Source organism: Ooceraea biroi, chromosome 8 (genome assembly GCF_003672135.1).
Source record: "Ooceraea biroi isolate clonal line C1 chromosome 8, Obir_v5.4, whole genome shotgun sequence".
Lineage (NCBI taxonomy): Eukaryota > Metazoa > Arthropoda > Insecta > Hymenoptera > Formicidae > Ooceraea > Ooceraea biroi.
Window position 1 is genome coordinate 13419714 of NC_039513.1, and position 19625 is coordinate 13439338.

At 37.8% G+C, this 19625-nt stretch overlaps 5 protein-coding genes across 7 annotated transcripts; 1 reads left to right on the top strand and 4 right to left on the bottom strand.

Annotated features, from left to right (window-relative positions):
* Positions 1-1125: 1125 nt before the first annotated feature.
* On the bottom strand, positions 1126-3208 carry LOC105275067. The gene has a single exon (XM_020030267.1). The coding sequence runs from the start codon at positions 2683-2685 to the stop codon at positions 1126-1128; it is 1560 nt and encodes a 519-aa protein (XP_019885826.1). The 5' UTR covers positions 2686-3208.
* A 297-nt stretch (positions 3209-3505) lies between these two features.
* Positions 3506-6730, bottom strand: LOC105275039. 3 transcript variants are annotated; one of them, XM_011331643.1, is made up of 3 exons: positions 6631-6730; positions 5514-5651; positions 3506-5418 (listed from the first exon to the last, which is right to left on the bottom strand). In XM_011331643.1, exons 1-3 carry the CDS (start codon positions 6713-6715, stop codon positions 3851-3853), a joined length of 1791 nt encoding a protein of 596 aa, XP_011329945.1. In that variant the 5' UTR covers positions 6716-6730; the 3' UTR covers positions 3506-3850. The 3 variants fall into 3 exon arrangements, with proteins under 3 accessions (XP_011329945.1, XP_011329947.1, XP_011329946.1); XM_011331645.2 differs by having other exon boundaries at positions 6551-6683; XM_011331644.2 differs by having other exon boundaries at positions 6556-6676.
* Positions 6731-8600: 1870 nt separating this feature from the next.
* Positions 8601-9176, bottom strand: LOC113562485. Its single transcript, XM_026972081.1, has 2 exons — positions 8868-9176; positions 8601-8756 (listed from the first exon to the last, which is right to left on the bottom strand). Exons 1-2 carry the CDS (start codon positions 9174-9176, stop codon positions 8670-8672), a joined length of 396 nt encoding a protein of 131 aa, XP_026827882.1. The 3' UTR covers positions 8601-8669.
* A 775-nt stretch (positions 9177-9951) lies between these two features.
* Positions 9952-13011, top strand: LOC105275037 (graves disease carrier protein). Its single transcript, XM_011331642.3, has 8 exons — positions 9952-10238; positions 10448-10629; positions 10770-10862; positions 10948-11081; positions 11200-11382; positions 11473-11632; positions 11864-12005; positions 12096-13011. Exons 2-8 carry the CDS (start codon positions 10566-10568, stop codon positions 12268-12270), a joined length of 951 nt encoding a protein of 316 aa, XP_011329944.1. The 5' UTR covers positions 9952-10238; positions 10448-10565; the 3' UTR covers positions 12271-13011.
* Positions 13012-14589: 1578 nt separating this feature from the next.
* Positions 14590-18862, bottom strand: LOC105275036 (serine/threonine-protein phosphatase 2A catalytic subunit alpha isoform). Its single transcript, XM_011331640.3, has 6 exons — positions 18542-18862; positions 17385-17594; positions 17011-17274; positions 16743-16915; positions 16517-16624; positions 14590-16238 (listed from the first exon to the last, which is right to left on the bottom strand). The coding sequence occupies exons 1-6, from the start codon at positions 18641-18643 to the stop codon at positions 16166-16168; spliced, it is 930 nt and encodes a 309-aa protein (XP_011329942.1). The 5' UTR covers positions 18644-18862; the 3' UTR covers positions 14590-16165.
* Between the last annotated feature and the right edge of the window lie 763 nt (positions 18863-19625).

The following is a 19625-nucleotide window of genomic DNA, read 5'->3' on the forward strand; positions in this document are numbered from 1 at the left end:
CAGACAGCCAATCAAATTTTTATCCAGAATGTGACGCCATATTTAAATGTAACATCAGTGTAGTCTGTACGGTTTGACAAAACTGCAAACAAAATAAAAAAATTTGTATCTATAATACGAAAACTCATAAATTAATAAAAATATGTAATATTTATTAAACTAATAATTAAAAAAATCAATTATTACATTGATTTATAAATCGTAAAGATACTGTGAATAAGGAATTAAAAAGTATTATTAAGTATACAAAAATAATTATTACTTGTATTGTAAACTGTAAAAACATTACTCCTGACATGATCGCATATTTTTAAAACTGTTTTAAGTTTATTACGATAAACTATAGTAATAGAAGAGCCTTTATAGCATCTAAGGGAGTCCTAATTTCTATACTCTGAAATCTAAGATTGGACTATGAATACTATTCTAAGAAAAGAACTTGTAGAAATGTAATTTATAATACCAAAGAAAGTAGAAAGGGATATTATATTATAATATAACAACTAACAGTGCTTTTATATTATCGATCAGCTTTGCGATACATTATTTTAATGCTTCAATGAGAACACGTTTCAGTGGCGAGTATATTGCAGAATACTATGATAATACATATTCCTAATTGTCCTGCAAATTACTAAATAATAAATCTCAAATTCTTGAAATGGAATGGATAGAAATATGTAAATACGAAATAAATATAATAATATCATACAATTAAAATTTCGTGTGATAGATTTTTATAATTATATATGATATACAAAACTATACACAATAATAAGTATGAAGTCAAAATTCAAACACTTAAAAATTTCTTCTTTCGAAACCTATTTTATCAATGAGATATTATCTTTTTATATATAATATTATATTATATACTATGATATTGGAAGCATCATAGACAAAAATATATATATATATATAAAATAAATTTTATATATATATATATTATAATTATAATATATATAATATAATATAATAGAAAAAAGTACTTATTCATTTAATTTTACATCAAAGTAAGAACGAACGAAATTTGCAAATTATTTGTCTGTAGTATTAGATTACCTCAATAATTACCTCAATTATTAGATTAATCATAATTTCGCAAAGAGAATCATGTCCCAGCTGTTAACTTACTTGTGACGATGTCAGCAGAGCATGCAGACTTAAATAATTTTCATAACATTCTACGCTCTCGCTTGTATATTCAAACATTTGTTGTTTTTCTTTTTCGGTGATTTCTATATCATCCTCTGTTAGCATAAGCCCCATAAGAACGCCATAAGAAATTATCCTATCGAAATAAGTGGCTAATAGAAGCTCTTTACATTCATGATGTTCCAAAGCAATTACGCAAATATCATTTAACATTCGCACTCGTCGTTTGTGCATTTTTATACGTGTATTTCTACATAGCCGAAAGGATTCTAAGTACTCGTACGTTACGGTCACATTGTATGCTGCATTTATAGCAAAAAATATCTCTCCTTTCTTTAGAAAATATTTTCTAATTTTCCTAAACCATTTTGTAGAATGCAGGAAAAGTAAATTAGCGTCGACCCAATTTGTCACATATGTATCAGTGACCTGACTGGCGATATCCTTTATTCGTTCCTCCAAGTTTCCCCAAGTAAATGTTAATGGCTCCGCAGATTCCTCCTCGGACTCGACAGAAGACGTTGATCCTGATGCACCTTCTCTGATAGTTTTGCAATTTTGGCTACAGAATTTATACAGTTTACATTTCGAGCGGAGCAAAAGCATGTTGCTATAAGTAGCCCATCCATAAGCGACATTCGTTTTTACAAGACGGTAATTCGTGTTTGCAGGCAAATATTGATTTGCCTTCAGTTCCTTCCGATATTCATCTAATATGTACTGCGTGGCAGCAAGGTAATTCCTAGCGTCGCTGAACCGATGTTGGCGTACGAAGTATGACTGAAAATTAGCGGTGATACTAGCCCACGTGAAGCCTTCATTTACTAGATCCGCTGGTACCGCTGTCCACCGATTCATTAAAAAGTTGTGTACAGGTATTGTGAGATCATGCAGATCCCATTGATCAAAATCGCAAGCCTTTACGTGCCATAAAAGGTCTACGAACAACGTCATCAGGGAACGTACAGTGTTTGGGTAATGTCCAGGCTCCTCAGTGTGAAGACTAGCCGACAGTACAGCGAGAGGCGCAGGGAACGAACTCAGCTGTTTTGTGTACTCAAGATAGAAACCGATCGCCTTGTGTGAAAATCGACAACACGTGTTTAGCTCATCTAGTTTGTGAAGAATGCACTCCAATAGCAGCGATGCTCTCATAACTATCAGAATAGCTCTGCGGTCCAGTTCCTTTCCCTTTAGCACTTCTAAAGATCTCTTCAAGTGACTGCGACCAATGCGTAATTCCTTTTTTGACGTACAATCCTTGTACACTATACCCATGTTGCAGTAAGACGTTGCAACAGCTATAATATCGTTGCAGTTTGTTTCCGTTGAGGTAATTACCCTCTTGTATAAATTATTCAAATTCTCTTCTATTAATTTCACCGTGCCGTTTGACTGTCCAGTAAGCTTCTTCGTTTTCCAGAAAATCGCTGCATTATATGACATTTTTAACACGTCCCGAAACGCGTCAGTAATTTCCCAGTCCTCCGCGCACAAACGAGGGATCGCCTCTGCAAAGTAAAATAACATTTGATATTGATACTATACAGTTTATCCGAAATAGATGTAATTTCTATATATTACCAGGATTATTAAGTGATTGCTCCGAAAACAAAGTAAAACTGCATTTGTTGATATAGTTGTGCAATAGAAGCTTTGTATCCATTATTGCTTGATGATGATGTACGAAAATTTCCTCGTATCAATCAAATCACTACAGCGAGTTTGTCGGTATATAATATTAATTGCAAATAAAGAATTCACAATGTAAACTTTGGCACCAATCAGTTCGTCGCGTCTAAGATAAGAAAACACTGATTAGGGATCACTACATGCAAAGAATTCAGACTTTGCAAATACTCCTGCGTTGTATCTAACATTTGACTTGCTTTCTCGAGATACAAACAGACATATCTCGTATCTGTCATTGCCCAATATTTTCTACTTTGTTATTCTTTCAAATCTTGTTTGGACAGACTGGTTTCTAGCAAAATATGATCGATGTTGTAGGGCAATTATATTACAATTTACACATTGTGATTATAAAGTAAATTAAAACTTGAAATTGAGAAATTTAATAATTTAATCAATGAGATAGACTTATACAAAATTATTATTTATTATTTATTAAACATTCGTTCAAATTCTCATTCAATACAATTTTACAATTATACAAGTATATAAAAATATAATAAAATATATATTTTTAATTATCTATATAAATAGGCAATGCGTATCGTGACTTATACGCTGTCCTCGACGTATAAGTTACGATACAATAAACGTCGTGTACCTGATCAAAACTGTTATCCTCGGAATCCCAAAAACCATAATCCGACGATGTAAAAATATAATAAAATATATATATTTGTAATTATCTACATAAATAGGCAATGCGTGTTATTTTTAAAAGTATCTCCTAAACATATGTGCATGTATTTTACAGTCTTCTCGATTTCTTAACAGTCTTAATAAAAATATCTCTGCATCAAAATGTTTCATATCAAAGTAAATTAGGAAAGAAAATTTCTTAGTTAAAAGTGATTTATCTTTAGTTTATACTATAATCACTACATCTGTCAGTTTTCAGTCGATTCTACTTCTGGCTCCGTATCATCCGATTGTCTTACGAGACAAAATATTCGCAACTACAAATATTTTTAATGTTAAATATTTAATATTTTTAATGTTGCTTTTAAGATTTAATATTTAATATTTTTAATGTTGCTTTTAAGCCAGCTATAAATATTTGTTTGCTGTTACCCATAGCAGATACTAAACGCTTTATTTCCGGCATTGTTTTAATTGATGTATTATTTGTTTTCATCTCTTCTGTCAGGCTATCTAGAAGATTAGAATAAGCCAACATTAGGCGAATATGGGTCAGTGCAAAAGCGTTCATCTCTTGTTTCGTCGTCAACGCCTTACAAGCCTTACCAGCATTCTCTAGTAAATCGATTCGTTGCCTATGTATCTTTATCTGTTCCGATCTGTCTGTCTCATAATATGTTAAACATTTAAGCATTATATTGACATCACTCGTTATCTCTAGAAAAATCATATTTTCAGGTATTTGCGTGTTAAGAAAGTAGTCTTTTGCCGTCTCGAACCACCTTAAACCAAACGCGATAAGCTTTTCAGCATCATCGACACTCGTTACGAGCTTGTCAGTAATGTCACTGGTGATGTGTTCGAAAGTTTCCTCGAAATCCGTAAATAACAGCGGCTTACACATTTGGCGTCTTCTGAGAGTCACGGATGTCGAACCGTTGCCCTTGCGACCTTTCTTGTATCGTAACTTGTATGTCGAGGCCAGCAGGAGCGAGCTGGCATAAATGCCCCACGATTGAGCCATACTGCCGAATACCTCATTAAAATTGTCATCATTGGTATCACAAGAACTATGACCCGACGATTGCGACGATTGCGACGACTCCAGGTAGCCCCTATCCACCCTGTATTCGTTCATTATATACTGTGCCACGGCAAGATGATCCCTCATCTCGGTAAAGCGATGATGGAGTGCAAAATATCGGGCCAATTCTACCAAGCCGCAGGCCCAAGGGATCTTGTTCCGGAACGAATGTGTCATCGCTCCCACCTTCACGATATTGTGCATGGCCTTTATGAAGCTGTTTTTATTCCACGGAGAAACGACGTATTTGCGATGCATTTGGCTTAGAAGTTTGGAGTACAGCACCAGCAGGGAAACGTTCGAGTTTAATTCCTCTTCGTCCTCAAAGTCGAGAGTAACCAGGCATACAGTGGTAGGCGGAAGCATATCCTCGTTCTGCGTATACTTTAGATACGCAGTGACTGCTGTATCTAAGAACGGACAGGGCTTGTCCACCAGCTCCGACTCGTTCAGATGACACAAGATAGTATTCAAGAGCACGGATGCTCTCATGACTATCAAAATAGTGCTCCGATCTGCCTCTCTTGCCGTTAACAGTCCCAACGATCTCTTCAAGTAGAAAAGCGCAAAAGCTAGCTGTGCTTTCACCGTATAATTCTTGTACACCGTAGCCATGTTACAGTAAGCCGTTGCGAGAGCCACAACGTCGTTGTACCTGACGTCCTTCGAGCTGGCTCCATCCTTGTATAGTTCATCCAATTTGTTTGTTATCGCTCTGACTGAGTCACTTGTTTCTCCAGAGAGCTGCTTTCTCTTATGTAAAACAGCCACTTTGTATGATAATGTCAACATTTCCCAAAATACGTCACTAATGCCCAGATTCTCAGCGCTGAGGATTGGCTTTTCTTCTGCAATAGAGATTAAACAAAATTGTAAAATAAAATTGAATTTTTCTATTAATATTATTATAGTCTAAGATAAACAGATCATTTCTGTCTATTACCAGGTTTGAACTCTTGCCGTAGCCATGCAATGTAGAAATCCTTCCACATTTCCTGAAGCTTCACCATTGGTTGAAGGTGATTGGAAGACCATCTCTCGAACTCGTATTTCATTGCCATACTGCCTTTGTCCAGTGACTCTGTCGATATAAACAAAACTGTAAATAAGAAAATCTTCACGCAGAAGTAGACTTGTATGCTAGCTACTTTATGTACACATCCAGATCTATATCATTATAATCGGCCTTTAGAAGAATTATTTCATTTTTTTAAAAACTTCGATGTGCATATGTAATATCAATATGTGATATAAACTACTCTCCTGCAAATTACGTAAATTTTAATACATATAAAATGTGTGTGCCTTGTTAGCCAATCTCAGGTTCAAAACTGCTATTTACACTGAGATATCAAATTTAAGTATTATTTTAAATCTTTATTTAAAAAGTAACCATTGTGCAGTAATATTACAAATATTGGTATAATAATAATATACAGAAATATTACAGTACTTTTTGTATCGCGAGCATAATGCAGAAAATAGATTACAAAATATAAGTAAAAAAATTGAATTTTTATTTAATTAAAATAAAAAGTCCAGTTAGCAGATGTTAATGTTTACTTTCGTTTGAACATATTTCTGGGCCGGAAGCATATGTAAGTAAATATTCATGTTTCGATTCAATTCGAGTCAAACATATTTACTTCCAAATATAATCTAACCGACTTTTCGTTCAGGTCAAATAGGTTATCAAGATGTAACATGTTTATATAATAATTTCCGTCATAATAAATAAAAATATCAAATTATGTACAATCCGTTATTTTATTTATTATGTCATTATTAAGTCTTAACACATTGATGCATGTTTATATCAGTGACCGTCTCGATGTAAACGAAAAGCCGGTCACCATGTGACCAATAATCACATGTTAGCTTTCTCACGTGCTGCGAAAATGTTAATAAAATAACAGATAATATGACAACAGAATAGTTAATATGACAGGAATAAAAAAAGAACAAATTAAAAAATCATACATTACTCCATAAAGAAAGAAGAAAACCACTATCTTTGTATTATATTCGTAAATTTATTTGACTACAGAACCGCCACTGACTTCCAACCGTGCTTCTTCTTCTTCTTCTTCGTTTTCTGTGTTGAGTCGTAATACCACAGTATATACAGTAGCGCAACTCTCCCATTTTCCGTAGCGAAAATGGAGTGCGCATGCGCGACCAAAGGAGATGTAGAGGAAAGAGGATAGTGATAGTACCTCTTTTTCTAACAGAAGATAGGCGCCAATTTTAACGCAGTTTATATGTGTATGTTGGCGCGTTGTGTGATCAGCAGCATATATATTGCATACTATTATTAATAATAGTGTAGCGCAGTGTGTAGTGTGTGAAGTGAATTAATGATTTACAGCTGTGTTGTGCGCGAGAAGAAAAATATAAGTGGATTTTTAACTTATATTAATATTATATTATTATATTATTTGAATCATAATTTAATGAAGTTTGACAACTTACAATTTCACTATAACAAATCCTGTTAACTTGCATAAATATTGGCTATAAAATTAAGCATACATAAAGTAGCAGTAAAGTAACAACATCGATTTCATTCACTGATTTGCATTAATTTATGATTCTAGATATGTAAACTTTATTAAGTTGGTTATTGCAATGATATTAATTACTTGATCTCTTGATATCTTGAGATAATTGAGATATGTGTACTTGATAAATGTAATAATAAACTAACAAAGTTAGGACAGTTTACTTTTCATTTAATTGCATTGTAATTTCCATTCCATTGTCAGGGACAAATCAAGAAGCATTGCCAGGATAACGTAAAGAGTACGCTTGGAGGATTTTCGGACTACAATAAATCTGCTGTCGGAACCTTTGGATGCTACAATAACTGAATATACGCTTGTGAAAGTGCTAATTGAGCAACTACTAGTTATTCTATTGACATAGGATTTTTCTCGATACTGCGCTTACAGAATTATGTGCTTAAAGACTTTTGTGCACTATACTAAAGTATAGTGCACAAAAGTCTTTAAGTATAGAGAAATGTATATTCTTTTATATATTGTTAACTGTGTTTGTCAGAGTACAGCAAAAAGCATGTTTATGTCAAGTATACATGTGTCAGAATATTGTCTTATTAAATAATTATTTTGACCTTTGATCACAATAGAGTTTGAAGAAGTTATATTTAATAACATTAACGCCAGACATGATTTGAAATATACATAAGTATAGAGAACATTTAGACCTTTACAAAAATTAATCTAAATATTATCTGATATAATTATTTTTTTCAATAGTTACCTTACTTTTTATTCAATTTTTACAACATATTTGTGTTAGTAATTAAATCATTACTTATATTATATTATTACTATATTAATAAAAAAACAAAAAACAAATAGTATACTTCATTATCTCTTTATTTTTATTATAAAAATGCAATTGCGCAATATATATAAATTTCATTATATCTTTTTGACATAGAGATGATCTCAAGTCGCAATTAATGTATTAATAATAATTAATAATTGTACTTAAAATACAATAATAAATAACATTAAATATTGCCAATAAGTTTTTATGACTTTCATTGTTTACTACGTTCCTGCAATTGTGCTGCTCCCGCGCACATTTTCCTTGCTGCTGCCCTGGCGTGTTAGAAAGAGACAACAATAGGTTCTCTCTTTTCCTCTACATCTCCTTTGGTCACGCATGCGCACTCCATTTTCGCATCACGAACATCAAAGGTGCCGACAAGGAGTTGCGCTACTGTATACAGGGTGTTTCCTAAGTAAGTAGACAAACTTAAGGAGGATATGGCTTATTTTAAGAAGAAAAGGTCATATAAACATATGTCCTAAACTGCTTTGTTTTCCAAAAAAAAGTACATCACTGTTTTCGTTCACTTTTCGTTTATTATAGAACAGTTTGTGTTATTGCAAATGAAACAAATGAAAAACAATAGTAACCAAAAAGAAAAATTATAACGAAAAAGAAAATAGTAACTAAAGAGAAAAATAATATCACAGTAACTGCTGAAAATGTCCACCTGCAGCCATGATACACGCCTCAACTCTCCTTTCCATTGATTGACGTACACGCTCAAAAATACCTGGAGTTAACCGTTAAGTCTCAAGGGAAGAAAGACAAGACCAATAAAAAAATCACCAATAATTCCCACCCATACATTAAATGCAAATTGAACCTGAAAGTGAGATTCTAATATTGCATGTGGGTTTTCATCACACCAAAGATGGTTATTATGGAAATTTACGATAACGTTTCTCGAGAAATTAGCCTCATCAGTAAAGAGTACCTCTGCAACGAATTGGGGATTTCGTGCGATTTTTTGCTGCATCCACCGACAAAAAGTTAAACGTTGCGGGAAATCTCGTGGCAACAGTGCCTGTACGCGTTGAATATGGTAAGGATATAATTGTTGTTCTCTTAATATTGTCCATACTAACTTATGACTCACATGGAGGTCAGCAGCAATTTTTCTGGTGCTCGTTTCTGGATGATGTTCAATTGCATTCAGAACGGCTTCCTCCAGTGCAGGAGTCCTAGTTGTTCTAGGCCTTCCTGGAATATCAGTTGTCCTCCTTGCGAAGGATCCTGTTTCCATAAGACGTTGATGGATTCTGATGAAAGTCGAAATATGAGGTACCTGACGATTCGGGTATCTGTCATTGTAAATACGTCTTGCTTGACGAGCGTTTCCATTAGCAAGACCGTATACGAAATGCATATCTGCCATTTCGGCGTTTGTGTAATTTACCATAATTAATAAAATTACTAAACTTAATAGGAACTAATAAAGTTTGCGTCAAAGACAACGTGATAGCAGTGATGCCGGATAGCGTGCTTTTGCAGTACGAGTCAACAGCGGTGGGGACGGAGCGGGGATGGTCTCGCGGCGGCCGCGCGGCGCGGTCTGAAACGAGTGTTCACTCGCGGCGCCGCGAGACCATCCCCACTCCGTCCCCACCGCTGTTGACTCGTACTGCAAACGCACGCTATCCGAAAAGCGAACGAAAACAGTGATGTACTTTTTTTGGAAAACAAAGCAGTTTAGGACATATGTTTATATGACCTTTTCTTCTTAAAATAAGCCAAGGAATATCCTCCTTAAGTTTGTCCACTTACTTAGGAAACGCCCTGTATACTGTGGTAATACCGCGGTAGCCAATCGAGCTTATTAGAGCTGCAGTCCAGTTAGCACTGCAAGTGCTACAAAGCACTTTCTATCCTTCTTCTTCTTTCAAGTAAAAAGAAGGATAGAAAGTGTCTCGTCAGGTCCAATGACGTTTGGGATGAAATACCATAAACTAGAAAATAACTAGATGAGCGCTGCTCACTCGTGCCGTGTGAAGTCAGCTGAAATGAAAGCTAACCGGACGCCATATTGTTAAAAATGCCAGTATCTATTATCGATGCGTTTGAATTAAATGTAACATCGATTGCATCGCGCCTCGCGATCACGTGATTTGATCTTCCGCGTCCCATGAGGTCGGGACGCGAGGATGCTCCGGAGGTGGTTGATGCTGAATTTCATCTACGTGTTGACCTCGAAATGAGGCGCGGTGCGTATTACGCGCTGAGAAATGCCTTCAGGCTGGACTCTGGAGGGGTGCGGCGTATCACGACACGTCGTTTAATTTCTGTGTGAACGGCGATGTTGCTTAAGGTCAGTGACCGTCCTCAGGTGTCTTCGTTGACCAAGATCGAATTGTGCGACACCGGCCTTGCCACGTTGAGAGCGTTCGTTCTGCGCGTGAAATTGGCAACGTCGAGCCACGTTGATCAACGTGGACGTCTCCGCGTTGTGTATTATTATTATTATTATTATTATTATTATTATTATCGTGTGTTGCTCAACAAATTTTAAAAAATTAGAGAAAAAGTAAACAATTACGGATGTCAAGCGTCCTACTCCCGTCACGCTGAGAGGCCCATGGGAACAAAATAACGGAAGCGAAGCTTCTTCACGCGGTTTCTCTTGCATCGTCCAGCAATGGCGCAATTCAAGAAGGAAACCAAGAACTTGGAAGTTATTGTAAAAAGTCTCATAGCCGGTGGTGAGTCATTCGACAGAATTCCTCAGAAATCTGGAATCCTTTTGCCACCTTTTGAAAGATTTTTCGATAATCCGAGACAATCCGACGATTTTAGAAACGTTAAATTAATAATTACTTATGTGAATCTATGCACGTTACAGGTGTTGCTGGAGTGTGCGCCAAAACGGCCGTGGCCCCGTTAGATAGAATGAAGATCTTGTTGCAAGCACAGCACGAGCATTACAAACATCTCAGTAAGACTCTCGATGCTTTCGTCGCTGAGAGAAGCTCGCAATGAGGGATAGTCACGTTGGGGCTTATGTACACGTCATGTTGCAGATGTCTTCTCCGGACTGATGGAGATTGTGTGGCGTGAAGGTTTCTGTGCCTTGTACAAGGGCAATTTCGTCCAGATTATCAGGGCTGTACCCTACGCAGCGATACAGTTCACAGCGTTTGAACAGTACAAGAAGGTAACGGAAAGATTCAAAGTCCCGATAGCGCCTGAGCGAGTTCTCGTTAATTCGATTCGATGACAATCGGAGGTAAACTTCTGAGAATCTTCTGTTTTTATTAATTTAATTCGATCAGCATTTAGGATTGCTCAGGGAAGGCTCGCACATAGACGGATTCTTAGCCGGGGCCGCTGCCGGTGCGACGGCAGCCACGATCACGTATCCGCTCGACACGATCAGGGCGAGATTAGCCTTCCAAGTCACCAGTAATACGCTTTACGCTGGAATTATACACGCCACCGTTAAGATGTTCAAGGAGGTGAGAACCGCGTGATCACAGTCTATACCTACGAGAGACGCCTGTGAAACTGCTGAGCGTGAACCGCTGCCAAATTCACTCTTGTTTCAGGAAGGAGGTTTTCGGGCGTTCTACAAAGGATTCTGGCCGAACATGCTCGGCATGATACCGTCCGCGGGATTTACCTTCTACACGTTCGAGAAGCTCAAGTACCTGTGCATGAAATACGCGCCGCACTATCTGTGTTCGAAGCATAAAACGAATACTGGCGGTGAGTTGTGTTCGCCGTGTTTCCTAGGTGCAAAAACGTTACTAATGTTTAGCGTTATTAATTTTATTGCTGCACGATTATTCGATTAATATCCTCGCATCTCCTGCCTTGGCGATATTGTTGCACCTAGTGCAACTGTCGTATTCGCTGCATAGAAATTCCTTGGAATTTCATCACGGTGGATTTTATCAACGATAAAAGCTTACTAAACGCTACGTTTCATCATCCCAGGTGGTTTCATGTTGACCATACCGGCGAAACTCCTCTGCGGCGGTGCTGCCGGCGCGGTGGCGCACATTTTTTCCTACCCCTTAGACGTCACGAAGAGACGCATGCAATTGGCTATGATGAATCCAGCCACACACAAGTACGCGTAAGTACTCACACGTGCGACAGTAAGTGGGCAGGAAATATCATCTCGATGCGGTGATCATTAGTTCACAAGATTATTATTCTCTCTCAGAATGGGCATGTGGTTCACTATTAAGATGATATACGTCGAGGACGGCATTACGAAGGGCTTGTACCGCGGAATGAGCATAAATTTCCTGCGGGCTGTTCCGTTTATGGCGGTCGGCTTCGCGACGTTCGAGCTGATGAAGCAGACGCTAGATTTAGACACAGGGATGAAAGTGTAATTAGATAAGATAGAGACCAACTATTTTTGATACATGACGTATTCTACGCGTTCTCGTAAAAGGGCACAACGAAAATAGTACATGCCAAGGTAATGCTCGAGATGTTTTGTATTACCTTGATGTCCATGTGTACTACAAAATGACAAAATATTAGTACAAATATCTGAAGTATTTTGAGTATTTTTAGGTTTCTGATACGCGAAAAGATACTAAGAAAGATAAATATATAACAATAATAATTATACATATGTACTTAAAGATCTTACGTGAGTGTTTTACATATTACTTCCGGTTATTGATATTTAATTGATTACTTATATCATGAATTGTGATGCTTTAGATAAGGCATTTTCCATTTATTATTCATATGTACAACTTTATAGATATTTATAAATGTATTAATTATTAAGTTTTTTGATAATTATTATTTGTTAATAATTTGTTAATAATTATTACTTGACCAAACTACATGATAGATAATAATGATGGATCAGTATTTAAAACATACCCGTTTAAGTTTTATCTGTAATTGTATTCAGGACAGCTTGCTCATAATGCAAGTGGTGATAAGAGTGACTCAATGAAAATACATGCGTTGATAAACTGGAAAAAAGCTAACAAAATTTAATAAATTGTTATTTAAATATTAATATATTATACATGTAGACTGATAAGAGGCACTGTATACTTAATGAAAAACAAAGATTTAAAATAAACAGAAAAATATTTTTATAGATATTATCCTGGAATGTTTTTATTTATACATACAACTCGGAGAGATGCTGATGATCGTTTTATTTTCATACATATTACCTACTTGTTTTTTTTTGTTTTTTTTTATCGCGTAACGTACATGCGAGACATGATGATGGGCTAATAAAATATATATCGTGTCACTCGCAAATTAACGTTTCGAGACATGCATAAAGAATGGAAACTTACGCTTACTGATTACGTGGATTTCGTTTGAAGTATCGTGAACAGAAAAAGCATGAAGAAAAAAGTATCTAAATGTTATATCCTTTTATTTTCCTAATTTCTTATAATAAGATGACATTATTATTATACGTTCATGGCATCTTTCTTTCCCGTTCACAAATCTGAGCTCGCGTGTGAAGTCCAGATCTCTTTTGCAAGCTAAGTTAAAAGTACCCAAATAAAGCTCGTATTACGTAAAGTTTAAGACGGCGTATTGCATACTCGTGATGGCCCAATTCTATATATTTATCCATGTGTGTACAATCGATTTAAATATTACTTCGGTTGAGTTAAAAAATTATAAAAGCTATCACAAAAGAGATATTTAGTTTTATCGGAACATACAAAATTTGCTCCACGCATCCACGATATTTGTTGAATTGGTCCTATCTCTACAGAGCTGTGAATTTCAAATTAATCTCGAATTTTTTTCTCGAATGGCTAAGATTATATATGTATACGTACGGATGAATTATTCGATTTACTCAAGCGTAAGAAATACTCACGAGGCTTAGATCAATGTTAAATATTCAATTCTTGTAACCGAGTCTCTAATATAATAGCTTTAATACAATAGTTGTTCACCCGTGCTATCATCCACGTCGCTACGAAATTAAAATATAGACAAACAGTTTTTTTGCGGACATTACGCACGTTTCAACACGTGGTGGAACGCGGCGCGTTCTACACGAATCTCGTATGAAAGTTAGTATGCAGTAAAAGAGAGGGCAATAAATAGAGCAGATATAAAATTAGCTATATGGTTGCCGATACCTATTCCTTCGTCGCGCCTCTGAATCTCGTCGCATTGTATAATACTACAAGTGCATTCTTGTTCTATAGGAAAATTTTATTCTTATTGTTGTAGTCCAAAGAATATCATGTATGTGTGTGTATATATGTGTACGAATATATATATATAAATATATATATACAATATATATATATGTATATATACATATATATGCACACACGCATCATGTGTAATAGAAAATGAAAAAAGGGGGGGGGGGAATGCTCAGCGCCTGCATTGTGCAGTAGGAGCGCATTATCCTCGCGCTGCATTCTGTGCAGTGTATGGATTTACAGTCTTGGTAAATTGCTATGTAACGTGCATCTAACACACCTCACGTTCGCCTCGTTGCCGGCCATCGTCGCGCTATTGTAATTGTTTCATTATGCATTCATTTATATTGTATCCGAGTTTGCAACGCTTATTCCTATAAATACATCCATGTGTGTTTTTTTCTTTTCTGTTCTTCCCTTTAGCCGCGCTTATATTATACACAGTATGCTCCCGCATTCGACGAATATCAAATTTGACACAACACAATGGGCTGCTTTGGCTTGCATTACACATGTTTATTTACCAGAAGCATCATTTTTATATCTATTAATTAGTAAAAAGATCGTCGACAAGTTTACAAGCAATCGGTTTCTTTTTTTTTTTTCAATTTAACCATCGTGAATACGTAGATTCACACGGTATGAAATACATGTTTCACTTTAGAAGGCAGATAGAATTGATGCAAAAGTGTGTGCGTGCGTGTGTATGTTTCCTCAATTATCGACCATTAATCAATGCAATATATAATTCGGTATGCAACAACGTGTAACTCAATCAACCATTAATCAGTACAATACATAACTACAATTCTACATTGTTGTAGTTCAGCTGGATTTATAATATAGCTGCTGCAAAACAAATTAATCGGACAGATCGAATTTATCGTTGCGAGTACTGCGTTTAACGATTGAATCAACTAATCCTGTGTAAAACGGCGAGGCAAAAATATTCAAACCGCGGACATGGAGATCTCATTCTCATCGAGTTTTTCGTTTATTGTACAAACGCGCGTGTGTCGCAAAAATAACATTATGGAGTAATAGAAACGAGAACGAGATTCGCGTCCGCGTTTCGAACATTTCTACTACATTTCACTCGGATAAAACGCTTTCCATTCGCTGATAGCGTGTAATAAAGTTCTTTCTTACTCTTAAATTAAAGTGTGAAGAGACTGACCGAAGTGATTCTACAAAGAAAATTGTCATTCACCATGATTCTGATGAATTCGTACGTGTAATGCTATTATATTAAAACCCGTTAAATCTCTACCTGGAAATTATGTTTATTGAATTCTCGTATGGCACTCGATTTATACCATGCCAATTTTACTGTTGCATCAACTCACCTTACGTTTCCTTCAAGTGGAACACCTCATGCCCCATTCACACCGATAATAATGTGACACTCTCTTAAATATAAATTATGACCGCGCCGGTATAGCATTTTGGAACCTTGCATGACAGCTAACTTCTCGCTTAGAATGCGCAAACATTTAAAATACACGATGTTTCGTTTCGTTTATATAAATTTTCTCTCCAATGAGCTTCAATATATTCTCATTCAAGATTACAAAACAATACCATGGTGGATAATCTTTCGTTCTATCTATTATATACGCGCAAATGTGTGCATCATCATCGTTATTATTATTATTATTATTATTCAGTTCCTTTATAATAAAAATACAAGCGGATATAATGAAAATTGTAAAACTCAATGCTACAGGTGAATTTTAATCGATACGTGTGTACATTATTGTATTCTTTTTTTTCCTTTTTCAGTGTACAAGTAATGTGTGTCTACATGTATCATGTAAGGCACGCACCGAACGTGCGTGTGTAATCTATTCTATTTTTTTTTCTCAATGAGACACCACGAAGTGAGCCATGATATAATACTTGGGGCTACATGTGGTTCTATGCGAGGGGCTTGTTGGAGCCTCACACTCCTCATTTTTATGCGATGTTCTCTATTCATAAGTTATGCCGTGCGCGGCGTTACTATAAAGTCAGAATCGCGTTTCCACTCCCCCTACCTTGACACCTAGCCCTGTGAAAGCCTATAAACCCCTTAGAGGAAGTAGTCTGGCGTTCGCCTGGTAACATGTGGTTCACCACGTCTTGGTGCTGGGTCAAATTGCAGGCTGTGGACAAGAAGACGACAAGAAGGTGTTACGCCTCTACTACGACAAATTGCGTCATACTTTTTAATTGCATCAGTGTCAGCTATTAGCAACGTCTCGTGAAAATATGAATTTTTTTCGAACAAGAAACAATTACGTATAAAATTATTCCAGTTTAATAAATAATTTAATGGATTAATATTTCGACGAAAAATTTGAAGGTGCGATTTTATTAAAATAATCGACAGCTAAATTACGTTTCGACGAGATATACAGACGCACTGAAATGATATACTTACAATGAATATTTTAAAGCATCATCCAGTTCCATAATTGCGGCTTGATTTCCGCAACGGTAGCAGTAATTAGGTGCGGAGAATATAGTTACGACGTTGCGATCGTGACACCTGAAATAACAGAAAGCACGTCACACGTGATTAAGAGCTGTCCTAAAACATTCTGGACTAAACCACATATAAGTAGGGAAATATCTAGCACTATAAAGCGAGACATCAACGCCTGTACCAATTGTAACCCTCCATCACCAGCTGATGAGCTCGTGACACGAGTGTTAGTCCGTTGGAGTGGTTAAACGTTTCCGAAATATCTTGACCGAAAGTGTATCCCGCCCCGCGGGGTGAAATACCCCACCCTCCTCTGTCATCTGGATCTGACCATAGCAGATCGCACATGGGACCCTGTCGGATAATAAAAAGTAAGATGAGTCTTCCGTCACGGCATGGAAAAAATTGTAAAAAAGTATTGCAAAAGAATTTTACTAAAATATACTGACTTCGTGTGGCACTTCTTGGAGACGATCTAGTGCACGTATGTGATCTAGAGTATCGATCGACGGCGACAGACCACCGTGCAAACAGAATATCTGACCGTCGACCAGCGCTGTTAGCGGTAGGTAATCGAACAGGTCCGTGAAGAACTTCCACACGTTGGCGTTCCCGTATTTGCGCAAGCACTCGTCGTAGAACCCGTACACCTGCGTGATCTGCCTCGACTCATGGTTGCCTCGCAGAATAGTTATTCTTTCCCGGTACCTCACCTTCGCGCGCGCGAAGGAAGCAAGAAGAGGATTTATTAACATGCGATTTCTGTTGCGCAACCTCGCACCCAGATTACAAGATAGTAATGATGACGTGCGTCATACCGTACCTTGAGTGCTACGAGCAGAGTAACAGTTTCAACAGAGTAATAACCACGATCAACGTAGTCACCCATGAAAAGGTAGTTTGTATCGGGTGATTTGCCACCTATTCTGAACAATTCCATCAGGTCGTGGAACTGCCCGTGCACATCTCCGCACACCGTCACGGGACATTTTACTTCTTGTACATTTGATTCCTTAGCTAAGATTTCTTTCGCCTGGAAATTTTAAACGTCTGTAATACTTGTACAAAATCCTCCCACATTGTCAAACGAGATTGCTGAAACACTTACACTACTGTTAATATAAAGAACAAAACAATGTGATATTTATATATATATATGTTCCACTTCAACATTAATATAATTCATTTAATAGTATTTGCCTCAGTTAATTAACGTTTATTATCAAGGCAAGTGTTCAAGCAATCAGAGATTAAATCAGACTTTTCTGAATTCAGTTTTTACGTGAGAAACCATTCGCTTTATGAACCTTTTGAAAATGGTGAAACGTGTCAGCAAAACGCAGGACTATGATTCACAGCGGGCGAATGATTTCTCATCTACACGTATGAAAAGAGAGGATGACAGATGCTACTACCGATACCGCCGAACGAACGTACTCGCTACCGTTATCTAGCGCGAGATGATAACGTTACTCAACCCGTATACAAATCGCGTGATCGCCGTACGTGTCAAGACGAGGGACGCACTCGTGCGATTCCGCGATAATCGCGACGGCGATACGTATGTACACCTGTTACACGGAAACGCAATCAGCACGTTAAAACTGCGCGAATTGCTCGAATTCGCTCGAGAAACGTAAATCCCATTCGAGACCGCGCGTGATCGCCGAGCGTCAAGCCGCCGATTAATTCAGGACGGAAGCATCGCTGCGGAAAGATCCCGAGACTTCTTCGCGAGCCTCGAGTCGAGAGACACGCGCGACGCATCCACGAGGTATCGCGTTCGATCGCGGCACGGCGGGGCAACGGTACACGGGTGTTCCTGCGCGAACGGCACGCGATGTACCGAACGTGGAATAATTAAGGTGAGAGATGCGCGACGCGTCAATGTCGGATCGGATCGGATCGGATCGGAATGTCCGAGCGTTGGTTAGTGGACCGGACCGGGCGGGATCGATCGGACGGCGCGCGGTCGGGTACCTTGTCGCAGAGGGTTTTCACTTGGCTCTCCGTCAGTTGTTTGCAGTCGTTTAATTGTTCTATCCACTGGTCGAGCTCCTTGAGCGACGCCTTCTCCTCCATCGTACCTATCCGAGCCTGCACAGGTAGTTTACGCGGGTAATGGTAATCCTGCACGCCCTCACTAGCACATGTAATCCGTCACTGCGCGTGTCCCTCTGATGCGAAACTAAATCATTCGGCGTTTTCCACCTCGCCGCTCGCCCGATAGCTCCGCGACACAAATGCCCCGTGGAGAGCGGAGAGCGCTCATTCACACAAAATGGCCGAACGCGGAGCGCTGGCGCGATGACGTCACGCGGTAGTCATGCGTGGATGGTGCCCTCTCGGCGCCCGCAACGCCGCCGCGGCGTCCCGTCCAATCAGCGCGCCCGCGGCCGCGACTCGCGGTGATTCGACGGCGGGTCATGGCGGCCTAAAGGCCGCCGCGAATCGACTCGCACGTATGTACGTGACGGACAAACCGACCAATCACGCGTCTCGCGCAAAGTGCTGCACCAATTACATCTTCGTGTTCCTCACGGCAGAGCCTTGTGTCAAAACTGTGGATGGGTCTTGTCGTTTCGTGACGATTGAATTATTATGGACGTGTTTACAGAGAAGGAAAGATATGGTATCTGTTCGAACATTGACATAGGAATGTATGGACGGAGCCTTTTACGAGGGGAAGCCGAGATTAGCGGTAAGGGGAGAGCACTGGCACTTCGTGTAACTTCGGCTGTTCGGGTATGTTCGGTTCCGCTAGTGATATATATATATATATATATATACAGGGTGTTTCCTAAGTAAGTAGATAAACTTAAGGAGGATATTCCTTGGCTTATTTTAAGAAAAAAAGGTCATATAAACATATGTCCTAAACTGCTTTGTTTTCCAAAAAAAAGTACATCACTGTTTTCGTTCACTTTTCGTTTATTATAGAACAGTTTGCATTATTGCAAATGAAACAAATGAAAAACAATAGTAACCAAAGAGAAAAATTATAACGAAAAAGAAAATAGTAACTAAAAAGAAAAATAATAACATCACAGTAACTGCTGACAAT